A 19275-nucleotide genomic window follows, 5' to 3' on the forward strand; every position below is an offset into this window, starting at 1 on the left:
TGGTTCCATTCATGATGATGAGAAGGTATGGCATTGAAGGTATGGAACTTATTTACTCTGCATAGTTACGTCATAATATTCTTCACATACGGATTCTTTATGGTATATTTTTAGTATAATACTGCAACACACCAATACAAAAATGATGGTATTTTGTATTCAACTGTGTGGCAAATTTCACTTGGATGCACTAAAAAGCCACAGTGCAAGCATATGGCTACGTTACAGTTACATTGTAACGTCAGAGAATGAGAACTTAGAAAAAAGTAACTGCGCTATGCAACTAACTTTGTACCAATTCAATTCACTTAATAGTGCTGACAACTGTCGTCGTTCAACACTGGCTGTTATCAGTAACAGCTGTTATCTTACCCCTCGCGGCGACCGTTTATCAATTATCAAGGAGAGTGAGGCTGCTGTTTGTTCTGTCCCGCACCCTAGTGAGTTTTTATTTTCGTTCAACGCTAGAAATTCTATCACCACTCAGTCTATTGTGGGCGCGTGTGGCGTGAGGCAGCAACTAGCAAGGTCAAGCAAGGTCTTTGACGCGCGAAAAAGTAACTAAAGAAATTCTAGTTAATTAATTAATAAAAACCAGGCTATAGAAAAAAAAGTAAGATGGCACAGCTGCTCAGACAAGTAGGCCCACAAGGAAGACATCTTCTCAACAACAGCGCTCCGATCACGAGCACCACGCAACGCCGTTTGCAGCACCAGACAAACAAACGGTGAGCAACGACGATAAGAATTATGGCTTCGGGCCAGCAATAATGATAATTGAAACGTTAATTGATTGAGCAACATCATTGTACTTAAACAGAGATTACGATTTGGTTGTTGTCGGCGGCGGTATTGTGGGTACTGCATCCGCTCGTGAAATTCTGCTCCGCCATCCCACACTGAAGGTGGCCGTGCTCGAGAAGGAGCCAAAGCTGGCGGTTCACCAGAGCGGTCACAACTCCGGAGTCATACACGCAGGCATTTATTACAAGCCGGGCACATTGAAGGCTCGCCTCTGTGTGGAGGGACTGCATTTGGCTTACAAGTATTGCGACGAAAGAAATATTCCGTACAAGAAATGCGGCAAACTAATTGTAGCTACCGACGAGAAGGAGGTTAAACTGCTGGAAGATCTGCACCAGCGCGGCATTAAAAACAATGTGCCCGACCTTCGCATGATCGAGGGTGATCAGATTCAGGAAATCGAGCCATTCTGCCGCGGCGTTAAGGCCCTACACAGTCCCCACACAGGCATCGTTGACTGGGCTTTGGTTACGGAGTACTATGGTCAGGATTTTAAGCGGGCTGGCGGCGATATTTTCCTTGACTTCAAGGTAGACAAGTTCAGTGAGACAAAGGACGGAAATGCCACAGAATATCCTGTTACCATACATGGCTCCAAACTGGGCCAAACAGTACGCACCCGTAATGTGTTAACCTGTGGCGGTCTGCAGTCGGATCTGCTGGCTGAGAAAACCGGCTGTCCACGCGATCCGCGTATTGTGCCTTTCCGCGGCGAGTACCTTTTGCTGGCGCCGGAAAAGCAGCACATGGTGCGCGGCAACATCTATCCAGTGCCCGATCCGCGCTTCCCCTTCCTAGGTGTGCATTTCACGCCACGCATGGACGGCAGCATTTGGCTAGGTCCCAATGCCGTGCTAGCGCTGAAGCGTGAGGGCTACAAGTGAGTAGCAATGACCCAGAACTTCGTTCAATAATAATAATCATTTTAATTCATTAGATGGGGCGACATTAATGCATTGGAACTTTTTGATGCCTTACGCTATCCGGGTTTCATCAAAATGGCCAGCAAATACCTGGGCTTTGGCTTCAGCGAAATGTCCAAGTCTGCCTTCATAGCACTTCAAGTGAAAGCTCTGCAAAAGTACATCCCCGAAGTAACCGAGTACGATATAAGTCGTGGACCGGCAGGCGTACGCGCTCAGGCGCTCGATATGGACGGCAATCTGGTCGACGATTTTGTATTCGATCGCGGCGAGGGCAACGGTCCTTTGGCCAAGCAGGTGCTGCATTGCCGCAATGCACCCTCGCCAGGAGCCACAAGTAGTCTGGCTATTGCTAAAATGATAGCCGACAAAATCGAGGCTGAGTTCAGCATAGGACGTCGCTAACTCTTTGGAAGGCTAGCTGGGAAAGTTTTCAGTCACAATTTTACCTCAGAGCACTATTTTTCTTGATTATACTAATTCTGCATTTGTCTTTTTGTAAACATCCTAGTGCTTTTGTACTGTTTTGAAGTCTTTTATTCCACTTATCAGTTCAGGAGCAGAATATGTCCCTTTTTGCTGTGCGGTTTCTCATTGATGCCCAGTATTTTGATCTCTTTCTGCAGCTGTTGTTCCGGGTTGAAGAGTTGCTTGCATTTGTCCTCCAACGTTTTCAGTCCCCGGCTGGCATGCTCCCGCATTTTGGCATCACAATTCTCTGACGCCTCGATGTCTCGTAGCAGCCGGTAGACCGGCAAGAGCATTTCTTCAAAGTCTATAACGTTGTCCATGCCCTCAAGCAGATCAGCCAGTACGAGCACAGCGGCACGTTTAGCCGGCAAATACTTTCCCGTAGATAGTTCATCGCTAACGAGCTGCACCAGCTCCTGAAAGAAGCTGTGCACCTGATAGGCTAGCAGACGACAGAGTTGGGCCAAATTAGCGTAAGCGGACATGCGAAACTCATCCAGGGGTGAGCGTATGCCGAACATAAAACAGTTTAGCAGCACATCCTTGTATTTGTAGCAAAGCGGACCTGCAAAAAAGTGGAGTGTAGTGAGTAAGTTGAACTTAAAGAAGGCACTAAATAGCCAACCTAGCTCTTTGGCGACCTTCAGAATAGCCTCGCCCACCACCAAGCGATAGTCGAGCTCATCAACTTCCGATAGATACTCCCCGCTAAGCTTGTCAAGCACCTCAGCCTCCATCACGTGCACCAAAGCGGCAAAAAGACGCACGCAATTCAGAAAAGTGTACGACTCCTTGTTTTTTAGCGTTGTCAGGGCCAGCGCAATGATCAAATGTCCCTGCGACAAGGTATTCGCATCCTTGCTGCGCAACAGATCCAACAGCATTTGAATGCCATACACCTGGACATGCGATTCCTGCGATTCGATTAGTGCCCGTGCCTGTTCGAATGGCAAAGCACTTTGTTTGGCACCGACATCCCCCTCAGCGAAAGCGATCAAAGCCTGCACCCGCTGCTTGACCAGCCCACTCGATGTTTGAGAGCTTACAAGTTTTAAGGTTCTGCGCAGCTCACGCATTGACTCTGTCAAGTCTGTGCCACGATTTACCAACTCCTGCAGCAACGACAGCATAAGCATTATAGTATCATCCGTTTGCTCATCGATTTGGCAGCTGGCTTGGAGGAGCAACTCATTTATTAGCTGAATAAACTCCTTGCTATTCGCGGCCATCAGCGCTTTGAGAGGTTGAAATGAGATTAGAGTATTGAGCGCGATGAGCACTTCCAACTTCAGTTGGTACTTGGAATGCAAAAAAGTCACCAGTTCCGTTTCCGAAGATAACAGTTCGACACCTGACGATGACTGCTTCGAAATTTGCTGCACCAGCAAACGCAACAGGACAACGAAGACTTTGTAGGTCAGTGCATGATTGCTTCCCGACATAAGCAATGCGGGTAATATGTTATACATGTTGTAATCTGATTTATAATCAGCGTGCGCCACTTTGACGCTGAACTCCTTAAAGGAATTGCCTACAATTCGCAAGCGACTGTGCAGCCACTTAAAGTTACGCAAAGTCGTTGTGGGAGGTCCTCTGAGCAGTTCCTCGATTAGACTGGGCAGCTCTTCAGACGGCGCGCGATTATCCAAACAGCGTATAACAAGTGCAGCCAATTGTTGCTGCATAGCTGAGTCGGGCATATTATCGTAGAGTTGCAGAAGCAGAGGTAAATAGTCAACAAGCAGGGCACTGGGTAGACAGGCAACGCTGGAGCTGCAAAACAACTGCTCCCAGAGGGAAATTTGTGAACAAAGCTCAGAATTCTGCATTATAATCAAGCCGCTTAACAAATCTTCGGGTGCTGTCAAGTGCTGCCAATTGGAAGCGAGTAGCTGCTCGATTATCTGCTTATTGTTCTCATTCAGTTCATAAAGGCGCCTCAGGCTAAGCACGCCAGCACTCGGATTGGGCGTATTCCCATTTAACAGGCAGAAGCGACAGAACTCCAGTGCCTGATCAATCATTTGGCGTTGCATGTGGGTTGAGTAGCCACGACGTGCCACTATGTTGGCAATAATTTCAGCGGAACGAGTCACATCCGCATGAGGAGCTGCCTGAAGGGTGGCCACCAAACTGGCAAAGCCCTGCGGTGAACCCAATTTGTCAAGCAATTGGTGGTGCAGCTCTTTGGCAATGGTATCCGACAGCTGAGGTGTGCCTTTTAGGAGCAATACATTTCGAAAGAAGTCTACTTTTGACTCGTGCTCAGCAGTATATTCAAGAGTGGAATCCAATTGAGGGCGATAATCCGCATCACCACTAACTTTGAGGCTAATAATGGCCGCTATGAGGTCCCGAACCACAAACTCCATGCCATTGGCAATGTATAGCTGTCGAATGGGCAACAGCTTCCTAAAGAATTGCACACTTAAGAACAGCAATGGTAGGTTTGTTGTTGCAACACCTTGCGCTTCTTTGAATACAGGCGATTTGTAAAAATCCTCATGCAACTGGCATCTTAAAGCATAATAGGCCAGTTCTTGAACTGTTCGAATGATTATTCTCAGGTGTGCCACAGATATGAGATCTTCCTTGGCATCGCTATCGAAGTTAATATTTCCAATGATCAAATGTAGAATATGTAGAATGCGAACCACATAACTGGCCATAGCATCATCCGTTTTTAGTTTTATCGTCTCTACTTGAACTGGCGTTAATTGAAAAGCCGTGCCCAGTTCCTGCAATAGAACCCCAACATCCGCTTTCACGTATTTTTCCAAGACGCGTAAATTGTCAGGCAGTATAGCCGCCGTCTCTTTTGATTTGTTACTACTCTCTCTTTTTGCTACAATAAAATACCAATACATATATTTACAATATTTTGAATAGGCAAATCATTTATACTCACGCTCTACATGCTTATATTTTAATTGCTCTAGCACAGCCAAATATTTTGCCGCATTTACAATGTTCATTTTCTGTAAAGCAGCTGTTAGAAATAACTATTCGATCGCAAACTGTGTGAGAGCTCGATTTCACGATATTCTCTATTAATCGTTTCCACTACCATACATTCCCATCATACTATATGTGACTTGTAGCACTGAAATAAATACTCGTGAAAATTTTTCAGATAATGAAATATTGCTCATCTCTAATGCAAAGTTGTTCTGCGCTGCGCTCGATGAACCAATAAAAATTGGTTTAATCCAATTAAATTTGCTGCTAAAGTTGTAAATATTATTAAATTTCGGTAACAATATTATGTGCAACGTCAATAAAATGCATTAACGCCGCGAATCGGCAGAATATCGATCTGTTTTTACCCGTACCATCCAGAGGAAAATCGAACAACTTTCTTTTTTGCTATTGCTACTCTCTGTTTGTGTGTGAATGTGTGTGTGTGTGTGTGTGTGTGTGCGAGCCATGCTAATGCAAAAAAGCGCAACGTAAAATAAGAGTTGCACATACGACCAATACCAAGATAAAGTTAACGCGTTCAGGAAACCCGTACCTACAGAAAACACAACACGTACAAATTTTCACAATACAATTTAACGCAACTGTGGTACACCAATCCACAACTAACAAGCAAAAAAAACATCATCGCGCTCGCTGCTGTCGCGCAACAATATGAAGAAAATCTTTTCGAAATTTGAAAAAAATGAGAAACTGGATAACTCGCACAATCACTCCAGCTCCTCGTCCAAGGAGACCAACAGTTTCGTCGGCAAAGTTTTTACAGTTGGCCGCGTCACAGTCACCGTGGAGGATGTCTTGGCCGAAGGTGAGTCGCCCAGGCAGGCTCTTATCAACGTCACTTGATTTGCTCGCTGTTGCCGATTCGATTAAATAACTCAACGCCAAGAAGGCGCAGCTGTGCGATAAGATAAACCCGTCAAGTGCCTCCAAATGTGGGGCGTATGAATTGTGCAAACTTTTACAGAAGCAGAACTGAACAAGCAAAATAAATAGCTTAAACCACATGTGCGCTGGCCATTTAACAAAGGCACATAATTTAAGTGACATAAAATGAATCTAAATATATTTCCATACAAGTCCAGTTTGTTTTTTCTGATCACATACACTCACAAATCAATTGAATCAATTATGTTCATTTAAACAATGAAGCAGCTGAGTCAACCAATTCAACAGTAGGCTAGGCCACAGTTTTTATTTTTGTGTTTGGCCAATTGAAAGTATATAGTATATGTATGTTTAATCTGCTGTTTGGTTTCATTATAAAATATTAGTCCTCCACCTAGCATTAAAAATAAATATGTATATACATACATATGTATATGTATAATTCCCTAACCTTGAGTTTCCACAATATAAACGAATTTATATACATATGTACATTGCGCACATCATGCGCAAATCCATATATCAAAGTTCACAATACCTCTGCATAAAAGTAAAGTTAAATGCATAGGTTCATTTGTGTGTTTGTATACATAGTTATATCGATGTATAGTATGTATGTATGTACTATATATGTATGTGTTTACAAATGTCACTGTCGTTTGAAAGTGCTCGTCTTGTGTGCTCGGCAAATGCGCCGCAATCAATTGAAGTGTTTATAGACCACCACGCATTGTCTTTCTACCTACTTAGGTACGAGTATGCACAAATGCTCACAGTAGAACCGTTTTATATGGAGTTTTCAAAATGTATTTTTATTATTCATACAAACTTTGTTCAAGTTATTATGAAAGCTGGAAATCATTGCTTTCAATTAGTTTGTTGGCTATCATTTTATTTCATTAATAAATGGATAGTTAAAATTAGCTTGATAATGTCTTATGTGTCTATTTGCGATCGCGAAGATATCTGAGGTGTTTCTACTATATTTATTCGTGCATTTAGCGTGTTTTTCTTCTGCACCTTTTTTCACCTGTTTGCCAACTAAAAATCGGCGTCACGTTTCCGCATTGCAATGAGGGACGTCACAAGACGGCGATCGGCAATCGCCTTCCAATTCTAACGAACAATTAATGCACTAGACTTTTTCCCATAATTTTTCTGTACCCTGCACATTCTCCCACTACTTCAAATGGGTTTTCCCCCATTATCGAGTAATCTCTAGCTACCAAAGGATACTTTCTCTAGATCGGTAGTACATGCACGCATATTAAATTTTGTCCATTTGCGTAAATTAGCTACTGAGTAATGATTATTCCACTCCTATAAGTACAAACCCCTCCCACTATTCATTCATGTTTTTTGACATCACCGAGTAAAACATAGATGGAAAATTTCATAAATATACGATTTTTGGTTTTCGATTATATGAAGAGTAATGGTTCCACCAACCTCTTTAAAATTTATAGAATAAAATCATCATGGGTGCTCAAAGTTAGTTTGTTTAGTTGTTCCGTATGAGAAACTAAATTTTGGTTTAATAATAAAATAGCAATTGATTTAAAACCGCCGCATATATTGAACATCAATTATTTAATTAGTAGTCTTGATTTCTCAGCACGCCATTTTACATTCAGATCTCATAAAGAAGTTAGACATTTTTGAGAATACTTGTAACTTTATGGCTGGCCAGCATTTCTCCATTTCTTAGAATGCGGGATTTAAATATCTGAGGCCTTGCCACTGGAGCTGCGGACTTTGGACAGGACTACAAAGCCAGAGCTTTGATTCTCCGCATAATTTCGTAAATATTCATCAATTTAAAAGTGTGATAAAAACCAAGTACGCCCTCCAATTTACACCCATATCATTGCACAGTGGTATAGGACTCTAAAATCTCGCCTAAGAAATTCCATTTTGCATTATTCATTTTCTCCTTATATTTTTAGGAAAATCGCTTATTAATTATTGCTTACATTGTTTTTACTGAACATTAAAAGACTTAATTCATTTGTTATCATTTGTCTGATCTGGCTCCGAATTTTGTGCAATATGCATTTTTAATTTTTATGCAAAAATATAACTGCACATTTAAAAATTCGCAAAACAAAGAACTTAAACGAAATACGTAAGAATAAATGAATTGTTATTTAATGTTATTTATCGGCAAAACATGGGTATTGCATACCACTGTGCATTGTCATGTTGATTTACGTGACCTTCAATTGTTTTGCGTCGTACGGGTTTTTGTTGTTGTTTTTCTTTTTGTATCGCTTTCATTCAAAATGAGAGGTGTGCGATACATTTACTGGGGCTTGGGTTCTGGTCTCATATTCCATTTGTAACAAAATTAAATAAATTAAATTTGACAAACAGTGCTCTCTCTGCACATAGGCGTGCATTGTATGTATGTACATACATATGTATGTATATACATATGTATATATTCGTAGATATGGTGGTTTGCAACTCATTGGGAGCAGTACTTGTTATGAAATAAAAGTCGATATCTGCTAGACTGAAAACTTTGGTGAAAGTAACAGAAACGACTAAAGCAACTTTGATTTTTAGACATTTCAAAAATTAATTCTTAAAATAATACACTCTTTTATTATTATGAAATTTTTGTTTATGCATGTTAGCTAATTATTTTCCCCTCTTCAGGGAAAAGTTCACTTACTATTTTAAAAATGGAACTTTTGTTTTATATAGTAAAATAACCTCAAATTAGGAAGAAACTTGCAAGTTTGACAAGTTTCCAATAGTAGTAGGAGTGGTATTTTTTAAAATCTTTAAGCTGTAGATCTGTTTTTATGGGCTTTGGAAACGCGGCATGTTTCTACGGACTTCTTAAACAACTGCTATTTTTTTATATGCGGTGCTATGAGCATTATCCTTTGAATGAATGCTATACCAACGTGGTTTATAATAGAATGGCTTGTATTGGCATCTTTCTCATAAGTGTTCCGTACGCGAGTGATCGATGTACTCGTATGCTGCTATACAAGTATAACTCTCATTTCTCCTTCATTACTCTACAGGTGGCTTTGCTATGGTGTTCCTGGCGCGGGCCAATAGTGGGGGTGGCGCAAAATACGCATTGAAACGCATGTACGTCAATAATGAACACGATCTGAATGTGGCCAAACGGGAGATACAGATTGCCGTAAGTTGTTCTCTTCTGGGACAGACCCCAAGAACCTCTTCATCACTTTGTTATTTGTCTTTTTTTAAAGAGCAATCTGAGCGGTCATAAAAATATAATTGGATATGTGGACTCAAGCATAACGCCAACGGGTAATGGCGTCTGCGAGGTGCTTCTTCTAATGCCATACTGCAAGCATCACATGCTGGCCATGATGAATGCTAGACTTCACGTTGGCTTCAACGAGCAGGAAGTGCTGACTATCTTCTGTGATATTGCTGAGGCGGTCTCTCGCTTGCATTATTGTCAAACGCCGATCATCCATCGAGACCTTAAGGTTGAGAACATTTTACAGAACGATGCTGGTAACTTTGTGCTCTGCGATTTTGGTTCGGCGACAGCCAAAACACTCAATCCGCAGCACCATGGTATTACTGTGGTGGAGGAGGAGATACAAAAGTACACAACACTCTCATATCGGGCACCCGAAATGGTCGACCTTTATAGCGGCAAGATTATCACGACCAAGGCGGACATCTGGGCGCTGGGTTGTATGCTCTACAAGCTGTGCTTCTTCTCTCTTCCCTTTGGCGAGAGCACACTGGCCATTCAAAACGGACAATTTGCCGTGCCAGACAACTCCAAATACTCGAAAGGCATGCATCAATTGATCAAATATATGCTGGATACCGACCCGGAACGTCGGCCAAACATCTGGCAAGTATGCGAGGTGGCGTTCAGACTGGCGGGCAAGGATAATCCTGTACAGAACCTGCACGTGAGTTAATTTAAAACTTAAGTAAAACGTTTGGCTTAATTCCTTCTTGTACTTCCTTACAGAAATCTCCCATTCCGAATTTCGATCAACTGTTGGTGCCACCCTTCGAGTCTGAGGCAAAGCGTATCAACGCCGCTGCCGCCAAGGCCTCAAAGCCCCAGGTCGTTTCTATTGTTGAGGCAGGCACGAGTGTGGCGCCGCGGTCACGACCCAAAGGCTCAACATCTGTGCATGGACAGAATGCGTTGGGCTTAGGACTGCCTCCTAGTCCTTCGCCGCGCCAGAATATTACGTCGCCGCAGCCGCAACAGCAGCAACCAGTTGTCGAGCAGTTTCAGGCAAATTTTCCGGCCATGCCGCCACCACCAGAGCAGCCAGTTGTCTGCGCATCTGTTGCCGCAGCACCTGTAGAGGCCGAGGCTAATGCGGGGACAAGCAGCGCGACAAGCAACCCAGGCGCTCCACCCGAAGCGCTCAACAGTTTATTTGAATCAAGCGTGTATCCGGATCCCTTCAACGAAGCGGCATCCGCTGCAGCGCCAGCACCTTTAGAGAGTATTGAGAAGCCAACAACTACGACTACTGGTCCCCCATTAGCCACTGAACTGAGCGCACCCAAAAATTGTACACCCATAAAGCATATGTTGACGCCGCCGAAGTCCAGTGCCGCTGGCGGTCATCGGCGTAATGTGAGCGACACCTCAGCCTTTAATAAGTAAGTGGGAGCATAGCTATTTAGTCGAGCATTGTGTCGATATCTATGTATGTATGTGTCTGCTTTTCTTTCGCTCTTTCTTCCTCTTTCTGTGTCATCTCGAAAAGAACTAAAACTAACAATGACTCGGCCTCGGCCGACGACGATCCACAGAGTCAATAATAATCTTTAGCCTTAACCTCACGCTCCTCACGTTCCGCACTTCTTTCCAAGTGTCGATGTTTTTATCGTTCTTACGCAATTGATCTCATTGTTTATGCTTTTCTACTCTCTCTTCTACACCCCATGACCCCATACTCTGCCATTGCACCACACAATGCGTATTATGCATAAAAATATGCCATCTATAGAACCTTTGCCAATGAGACCAGTCAGTTCTTGGCGCCCTTCAACAATAACATCGCCGTTGGGGAGGGTCTCGCAAACGCCGCCCTAGCTACAGCCTCCAATCCTGGCATCTATCCAGCGGCCACATCGCTCTCTACCAGCGAGTTTTCACGCCAAGGCGATGGGAAACGCGTCCACGCCTGGAACCCATTCGAAGAGCAACCATTCGGTCAAATGACAGAGGATCACATATTCGAGGCCGAGTTCGATAAGATTCGCCAGCGTGGAAGCCAAGGCAGTGAGTATCCTTACCTAATGCTTCCCAATAATTTAAATGTTTTAACAGAGTATTTCTTTAGAAACCCTAACGATCACATACCTATTATACTTTTTCAAAAACATGTTCTTTACCGCGACTTTGAAATACTCTGTACCTATGTGCAGAATAATTATGTATATAAATGTTCAATAAATTAACAATAAACAAAATTGACCTAAAAGAAATTCCCACTAAAATAGTATACCACTTTAATCTTTAGTATTGGGTATAAAAAGAACGTTCAAAGATACCCTACTAGTCTTGAAAAGATTTATACTTATTATTTGCTTTTTACGTTAGCTATTTTTGCTTTGACAGCAATTGCTTAGCGATCTTTGAATCAATTTTAAAAACAGGATGGTTTAATATCAGGGCTTCAAAATAAAGATAATAACTATGTATGAACTATATTACTTAACATTCGCAGGTATTACGGCCAAGTCCGCCTCCACAACGTCCACGCAAACGCCTACAGAGCAAAATGCAGCAAACTCAGCTCCAACTCCAGCAGCTGCCACCTCTGCTGTTGGGGCCGCTGCAGCGGCGCCTGTGGTACCAACAGCCACCACGACCCCACAGCCAGTTGTCACGTCTTCGCAACCACTTCCCGAGGATCCATTTGGCTCGGCGCCATTCAGTTTGCCGCCCGGCTTGCGTGAAAAGGCCAGTTCTCTGCGCAAAACTGGAGGTAAAGCATAAAATATTCTTAATAACTCTAATATAAGAGTTAAAAGCAGCAACAAAATAGAAGTAGTTTCTAGATTGCTTTCCGATCGCTGTTAAGCTACCCCGTCAACCTAGCAACTGAAATCTGTATGAGCAGTAGACGTATGTAGTCTAAGCATTGAGAGAAAAGAGCTATTTTCCCAAAAAGCAAAAAGAACAACAATCGATATGTGAATGTTCCAGCTACCTTGCCCTCCAGAGAGTCGTTGAATAATCATTGCTGTTGTAATTCCTTGATGGATGATCCAATTTTTAGCCTAATTGCGTTCTGTAGTCAGTAGTAGATCGAAATATCTAGCTATCAGGCCGGTTTCCATTTCTGAATTCAATTAAATGATGCCAAATCGAAATTGGTGGATTTTTTGGAACACGAAACAATGTGTGAAAAAATCGGTCTCAAAACCGATTATTAGGAAGCAAAGAAATTTTAGAACCAAAATTCTAATTGATATTGGGAATTGAGAAATGTTTTCCAATTTCGATTTTGAATATTCAAGAGAATTCTGAAATCGGAACAGGCATCTATATCTACTGCATTGTTTAACTTTTTTCACGCGGTAACTCTACGTATTATTTTGTATATACATACACATATATACACACAAATACATTTACGGATATGTATATGATGTTATGTTCAACCGATAAAACTGTATATACATATTACACATGTTATGTAAGCACAAACACTAACACTTGGGACTTGGAGGATTCATAAAGGGCGATAGAAAGATTTAGATTTCAAGAAACATCAATAATATCAAACAAAGCTTATAAAAAGTTTGTAATTCAATTCTATGATTATTAAATAGTTAATTTCTTTATAGTTACTCAAGTTGAAATTCAAGATTAAATTAAATAAAAAAGTTCTACCGTGCAAAAAATCAAATTTAAAAAAATCACCCTTTGTCAATCCTATTAAATAATTGGAGTTAAGTTGGGTACACAGCTCAAAAATTAGGCGTTGAAACATAGATCTTGACAAAGAAAATAATATTAAAATAATATTTAACATCAAAACTATCGATAGTGAACGCATGCGGTGCTTTCGACCGGATACTATCGATTCTTATAGCGACAGTTTAAAATTGTACAAATTTATTGTAACTAAACAATGACGGTCTTTTGTTTAATAATAACTTGAAAATATTATACGAGACAATGATTTTAGTTAATAAACTCATTATGATTTCCTTTTTTAAGGCATTTATTTTTCTAAACTCTTCAATTTGCTTTAAATCGAACAAATTCCCAAACAGCACTTATATATTTTGGTTGCATTCTCATTGAGCTGCGTGCCCAGCTTAGTTAATAAAAAAGTAAAGCTGTCAACAACTGCATAAGTCTAAGCTAACCCACTAAACTAAGCTTCACCTCTATTTTAGAGCCTTTGCTCAAGTTGTTCAATGTGTAAGCGGAAATAAATTCACTTTTAACACAAACAATGCCTGGTGCTGGTGTATTACACTAATTAGTAACATACTCTATTATAAACTATAGCCCTAAATATATAAATGTATGTATATGTATGTAAACAAGTATTGGCATTGGTGGTTGGTCGACTAGAGTACCATTAATATATTTAAACTAAAAATTGTAGTTATTTTTGTGTGCTAATTTATAATTGCAATAGCTATCAATATGTAAAAATGTAAAATGGCAAAGATGTTGGAGAGTGAAATAATTGTGCCTAGCATTATAGGGCGACACATTACTTGGCAATATATGACAGCATATCATTTATAAATCAACTAAAACGCTAGCATTAAATGTTGAAAGTTGTGCAATACAATAAGTATATGTGTATATATGTATGATGATGCTAAAAAGATTTGAACAGAGAAGGTAAATAGATTGTACAAACGCGCTAAGATCAGAGACTATTTAAATAACAACAGCAAATTATATCTAATATTTTGTATTACTAATTTCTTTTACATATTCGCGCAGCAATTTTTCAAAGTTTTCGTCAAAACGCCGATGAAGCAATGCGCACTGCGCGCCAATCAGCACAAGCAATTCGATTGAACAAATAGAAGCTCATATACATATATGGCTTAGAAATATGTACATACTCCTATAAAATTCTGTAAACATTCATTTAATATCTTGACAATATGTGAACAAACAAACACACACCCAAAAGTGCATAACAAGCAACCCATTATTCCAGAATTAGGACTCGAATATACAAGTACGAGTAAGTGAAGAGTTAGTCCAAAACCGAATCGCAATCGAGGTCCGCAAACACCTTGAGCGTTAATCCAAAGAGCTACACCTAGTATAAAATCTAGCCACCCAAAGTCAGGAAACAAACACATACATGAATATTACACATACCAGAAAGATATATATCATGTGGAATCAAATGTTCCAGAATGTTAGCTTAAGCGCATGAAATATCCAAATATATAGATATACAAATAATAATGAAACGCAATAAATTATACAATTATATTTTAAAACCATTCAACAAAAGTGCCCACAAATTTAATTGATAAGTATTTTTTGAACAGCGAGTTACAAACCAAACCAACTTTCCTAAATGCAATGCGTACAAACCTTTTAAAAATAACCCTTGCAACAAAGTCTAAGGTTTATAATGCATATAAGGAGTGTTCAGATTACTACAACTTGAAAATAAAACATGCAAGAAGATCTCAACAATTCAAAACAAAATACTTGCCCTGCCACTGAAGAAGAGCCTCAAAGATTTTGTACCACAAAGTGTTCCACTAAACAAAACTGTTATAGCTACTAATTAATCGAATACATATGTACATACATACATAGATATACATACATACATGCATATACATACTGACAGCATTATTACATTTGGTTATTTCACGTTTAACTCAAGCATATCATAATATCATTAATTCCCAGCAACTAACGATGGTTAACAACTTGTACATAACTTAAATGGAGGATGATATAGGGAGTACTAGAAAGGCCTAAGTGTGGCAGACGCCGTGTCATAGTTAATAATATGATTAGCTGACGAGAAGAATCGACTGTCCACCAATAGCTTTTGAACATTAACAGCTAGGGGAACCACACTTGACGTGAAGACTTGTCTTATCCAAACGCAGAGCATGCTTATTACAAACAATGTAAAGCCCTGTTATTTTTGGACCGATTGGAGCAAACATCGCACTTTTTATAGAATAGCTTTTTATACCCTGTACCCAAAGGGTGAACTAGGCAACTAGTTAAGAGTATACGTTTTAAGATAGTGGATTTCATTTAACAAACAACTACATACAAGTATGTGCAAAAGTTATAAATGTTCTTAATCACATCTAATCGAACCATTATCTCTTGTCTCTTATATCATACCTGCTTTACCCACACAATCATATGTATATGCATTTGTATCTGTGTCTGTTTAGCGATTCTAACAAAGCATCTTTAGTTAAACGCTGCAGCTAATCCCTCTGTCCTCATTACCTTACTGCATAAAATTACTTAATCTCGTTCGCAGCTAAATTTATCGGCATCGGATCGAGTTGCTCCTCCATTAGCGTCGGTGGCAGTCAATGCTCCGCCACGAGCGCTGGTGGCGCTGTCTCATCCACCTCGTCGAAGTGGTTGCTCTCGCCCACACTGGAAGTGTCCAGCGAAGAGAAGACCTCACTAATTAGCAAACTTAAGACAGACTCTGAGGGTGGTGGTGGCATTGGGGTTACAGAAGGCGCAACTGGATTTGTGAAACTGCCTTTGGAGGATCGCAATAAATACGAAAAGTTGCGCAGCAACGACCAACCAACCTCAGATGACTCCGACTCGGAGTTCTTTCAGGAGGACGACGGCAATAACACCAAAAAGGCGGCCATCTTTAAGCAGATCGTGACCAGCAACATTCCCGAAACCATCCACAAGATCCATCAGGTGGCCTATCACAAGGTGGACAAGTCCCATCTGCCCATTGTGAAGAAGCTGCGTCAGACAGCGACCACAAAGCGACCAACAACGGCTGCCCAGCAGGTGGCACAGCAACTAAACGCGCAGCTGGAGCAGCACGAGCAACAACAACAGCAAGCAGCAGCTGTGGCCGCTGCTGTGGCGGCTCAGGCACAGGCCCTTGCTGAGTCCGACGGTGATGCGGACTCTATAGGCTCGGCGAGTGATTTGCGCGCCGAGGACGATGACTTTTTTGACGAGAATCCGCGCGCTGTGCAATCCAAGCTGCGACGTCCTTTGCCTACGGAGATGGATGGCATCAGCGAGAGCGTTAAGACCTGTAATTCCTCAGCGTATCACGCGGAATGCGAAAGCGTTACAACCCACGAGGACGATGTGCGCAGCCGTGTGGTGGTAAAGGTACGCATGCGCAAGAAGGATCGCACCGCTGCTTTGGCAACAGCAGCAGCAGCGGCAGGTGGCGATGTAAGTGGTGGTGGCGGCGTTACTATGAAGGATGAAAGCGATCTGAGTCCCAACTCCATTGATCTGCTACACAAATTTGGCGACAAACCGCTGCTTCTGGACGACGAGCTGGACTATACTTCCGCGGAATCATCCGATAACAACAAAGAACGCAGCAGCAATGAGTCCGCGCACTCCCCAACACCACCTAATCCGAAGGTTCTGCCTGGTGAACCCGAGGAGTTGGATGTATTCGCCATGGCCCCCTTCAAATTACCCGCCAGCATGCCACCCAAGCGTAAGGCTAAGTCCAAGCCACCAGTTGCCAGCAGCACGCCAAATTCTAGCGCCGAAATCTGGACTTCGACGCCGGTAAAAAGTAGCGAAAAAGTCCTTTCCAGCTTTCCAGCGCATTTAACGCCGACTCCACCGCCATTAGCAGCCGCACCACAGCTGGATGAGTTCAATGAGCCGGTCTTCAATCCCTTCATACAAACGCCACAGGCCAGCGAATCCAATTTTGGTGTGGTTACGGTGGTTAGTAGCGCCCAAGTGTCTCCCAGGATCACCTCTTACGAGAAGTCCAGTCAGCGCGATTTGTTTGGCTCCGAGCCATTTCCGCAGGTAATAAGTAAATGTGTTGTCGTAACGCCTGAAACATCCAGCAAGCAACCACCTTATCCCAGCAACAACAACAACAATATCAAGCTACCAGCTTCCAACTTCAACTCCACGCAACTTGTCACCATAAATCATTCGATTATAATCAATAAAACGCCCGATCCAAAGCCAAGTCAACCTCCTCAGAGCGCCTCCTCAACCGTTTATGTCAATACGCCCGCATCCAAGGTGCCCCTTTATGCTCCAACCGCCCCATCGTCCGTGCTGCCTAGCAGCTCAGTGGTGCAGCAGCTGAAGGTCTTGCCACAGTCCATGCAACCTATGCTCCCCATTGCCGATAATGAATTCGTACAAATCTCTCAAGATCGCTGCTCGGACTTCACGCCCGACGACGAGGAGGAGCCCGTGGTGTTGCGTGGTGCCGACCTGGTTGCAGAACCACTCGACGCTGGCGATAGTGCACCGCCGAAGATCAGCGACAGCTCCAAGCCGAAGAAGGAAAAGTCCCATCTGGCTGTAAGGGCGCTGCCCGCCAAGCTGACGCAAAAGGTAAAGAGTCACTCTACCTATAAGAAAGTAACCGCTGCTGGCTTGGGCTCCACATCCTCCCTAAGCTCGGGCAGCAAACAGAAACATCAGCGCCTGCAATATAAGTCGCAGGATGATGACGAGGACTTCGAGAATAAAACCAGTTCGACAGCCACGCCTGGAAGTTCCAGCTGCTGTCGCAATTTTCAGTCCAACACCATTCAGAACTCGGCAAAGACGGGTTTCAGCAACATGAGCTTTGAGGACTTTCCCTCGGATCAGGAAATGGATCGCCTCTCCAAAACCATACCCTTCGAGGTGGTGCGCAACGAGAAAATGTTGCTCGAGGCTGAGAAGAAGTTTGGCTCCCTGAAACGACGCAATAATCTCTTCTCCTAGAACCTAAACAATCAGTCACACCATATAGCGATATACTATAAGTATACATATGTTTGTTTTGGCAACAGCAAATACTGAAAGAACAAATACTTAGAAGACTGGCATTGTCTGCGAACCATTCCGCTTCTTGTGTTTCAGATCAAGGAAAACGCTACACTAAATACTTCCATACGCGTATTATATGGTATATATGTATATGCAGCCTAGTTTATTGTAGAAACATAAATTATTCACCCATTGAAAGAAATTTGGAGAAAGAAACCTCTCATTTTAATTGAACTTACTTGTATTCAATTTGAAAGTGCGGGAGCTAATCTGCAATTTCCAGATTAAATATGGGTTGCTATTTTATAAAGAACTACATATTATTATTTTTATTAGTTGTAAAAAAATAATAATTTGCGGTTTTTTATAAAAATCAGATAAATAATAGGGGTATTTATTATAAAAGAATGCAATTGCAATCTTAGGGTTTTTCATTGTCATACTTTGTGGAATCTCATATTTAATTTAACTATACAAGTATATATATATTGCGGCAGCATTGCGCGTATATTTCGATTTCTTTTTCACTTCAAAAACTAAAACTTTGCCAACATATTTCTGTTTTCTCTGATTTGGTCTCAAAGACTTTAATCATAAGTAGGGAATATTATATAAATATTACTATCCTTAAATTTGGCATAAACGTGGCGCAGTCTAAACAATATTACAGGACGTCCGAGTATGTATAAATATACATATATTTATTTACATAGGTGGGGTAAATTATTGATAGAATTATTCTGAATCAGCGGTCAAACAATTGACGAATAATTTGCACACAACTTTGCTGAATTTTACAACTAAGTTTTTAATAGTAGATGTTTCTGTAGCAAAAAACTTTTAGTATAAATAAAATATTTCTCTTGGAATTAAAGAAAGGAACATCATATTTGAGACGTATTTGTTAAATTTGTGAAACTTGTGTGCAAAATATTTTCTTGTCTGTATTTTTACAAATATTCGTATTCCTAAAAAGATGTAAATTCTATATCTATATAAAGACGATATACCCTAAACTATGTCGGTAATTTGTTTGAGGCCTAACTGGACACGAGAAAGAAGTTTTTCAATTATTTAAAGAACCAACTTTCCTTTCAAAGCCAAACCGTTGGTTGCTTAATTAAAAAGATTTAGCATTTAGCTAACTGAACCTTTTTCTATAACCATATTAACCATATTGTACATAGAATTTGGAGAATTTTGCGTTGCTGCGTTATCCAAAGAATGTTAGTCAGGCGA

General features: G+C 41.4%; 3 protein-coding genes across 6 annotated transcripts; 2 read left to right on the plus strand and 1 right to left on the minus strand.

Annotated features, from left to right (window-relative positions):
• Nucleotides 1-434: 434 nt before the first annotated feature.
• On the plus strand, nt 435-2248 carry LOC115631586 (L-2-hydroxyglutarate dehydrogenase, mitochondrial). Its single transcript, XM_030528386.1, has 3 exons — nt 435-728; nt 821-1684; nt 1742-2248. Exons 1-3 carry the CDS (start codon nt 619-621, stop codon nt 2130-2132), a joined length of 1365 nt encoding a protein of 454 aa, XP_030384246.1. The 5' UTR covers nt 435-618; the 3' UTR covers nt 2133-2248.
• On the minus strand, nt 2247-5184 carry LOC115631585 (transport and Golgi organization protein 6). The gene is made up of 3 exons (XM_030528385.1): nt 5107-5184; nt 2824-5043; nt 2247-2763 (listed from the first exon to the last, which is right to left on the minus strand). The coding sequence occupies exons 1-3, from the start codon at nt 5171-5173 to the stop codon at nt 2276-2278; spliced, it is 2775 nt and encodes a 924-aa protein (XP_030384245.1). The 5' UTR covers nt 5174-5184; the 3' UTR covers nt 2247-2275.
• Nucleotides 5185-5447: 263 nt separating this feature from the next.
• LOC115631965 (AP2-associated protein kinase 1) lies at nt 5448-18929 on the plus strand. Of its 4 annotated transcripts, none has more exons than XM_030528828.1 (7): nt 5448-5985; nt 9104-9228; nt 9299-9985; nt 10048-10700; nt 11051-11325; nt 11774-12034; nt 15560-18929. In XM_030528828.1, the coding sequence occupies exons 1-7, from the start codon at nt 5832-5834 to the stop codon at nt 17989-17991; spliced, it is 4587 nt and encodes a 1528-aa protein (XP_030384688.1). In that variant the 5' UTR covers nt 5448-5831; the 3' UTR covers nt 17992-18929. The 4 variants fall into 4 exon arrangements, with proteins under 4 accessions (XP_030384688.1, XP_030384692.1, XP_030384690.1 ...); XM_030528832.1 differs by lacking the exon at nt 15560-18929 and adding an exon at nt 14023-14540; XM_030528830.1 differs by lacking the exon at nt 5448-5985 and adding an exon at nt 8825-8838.
• The last annotated feature ends 346 nt before the right edge of the window (nt 18930-19275 follow it).

Source organism: Scaptodrosophila lebanonensis, unplaced genomic scaffold (assembly GCF_003285725.1).
Source record: "Scaptodrosophila lebanonensis strain 11010-0011.00,11010-0021.00 unplaced genomic scaffold, SlebRS2 tig00001412-arrow-pilon, whole genome shotgun sequence".
NCBI classification, from domain to species: domain Eukaryota; kingdom Metazoa; phylum Arthropoda; class Insecta; order Diptera; family Drosophilidae; genus Scaptodrosophila; species Scaptodrosophila lebanonensis.

Bases quoted from the DNA above. Each gene is read 5' to 3' on its own strand.
- LOC115631586 (XM_030528386.1), top strand. From the start codon at position 619: ATGGCACAGCTGCTCAGACAAGTAGGCCCACAAGGAAGACATCTTCTC. The intron at 729-820 runs GTGAGCAACGAC...GTACTTAAACAG, and splicing joins CAGCACCAGACAAACAAACG to AGATTACGATTTGGTTGTTG. The intron at 1,685-1,741 runs GTGAGTAGCAAT...TTAATTCATTAG, and splicing joins CTGAAGCGTGAGGGCTACAA to ATGGGGCGACATTAATGCAT.
- LOC115631585 (XM_030528385.1), bottom strand. From the start codon at position 5,173: ATGAACATTGTAAATGCGGCAAAATATTTGGCTGTGCTAGAGCAATTA. The intron at 5,044-5,106 runs GTGAGTATAAAT...ATTTTATTGTAG, and splicing joins AAAATATAAGCATGTAGAGC to CAAAAAGAGAGAGTAGTAAC. The intron at 2,764-2,823 runs GTTGGCTATTTA...ACTTTTTTGCAG, and splicing joins GAAGGTCGCCAAAGAGCTAG to GTCCGCTTTGCTACAAATAC.
- LOC115631965 (XM_030528828.1), top strand. From the start codon at position 5,832: ATGAAGAAAATCTTTTCGAAATTTGAAAAAAATGAGAAACTGGATAAC. The intron at 5,986-9,103 runs GTGAGTCGCCCA...ATTACTCTACAG, and splicing joins GGAGGATGTCTTGGCCGAAG to GTGGCTTTGCTATGGTGTTC. The intron at 10,701-11,050 runs GTAAGTGGGAGC...TGCCATCTATAG, and splicing joins GACACCTCAGCCTTTAATAA to AACCTTTGCCAATGAGACCA.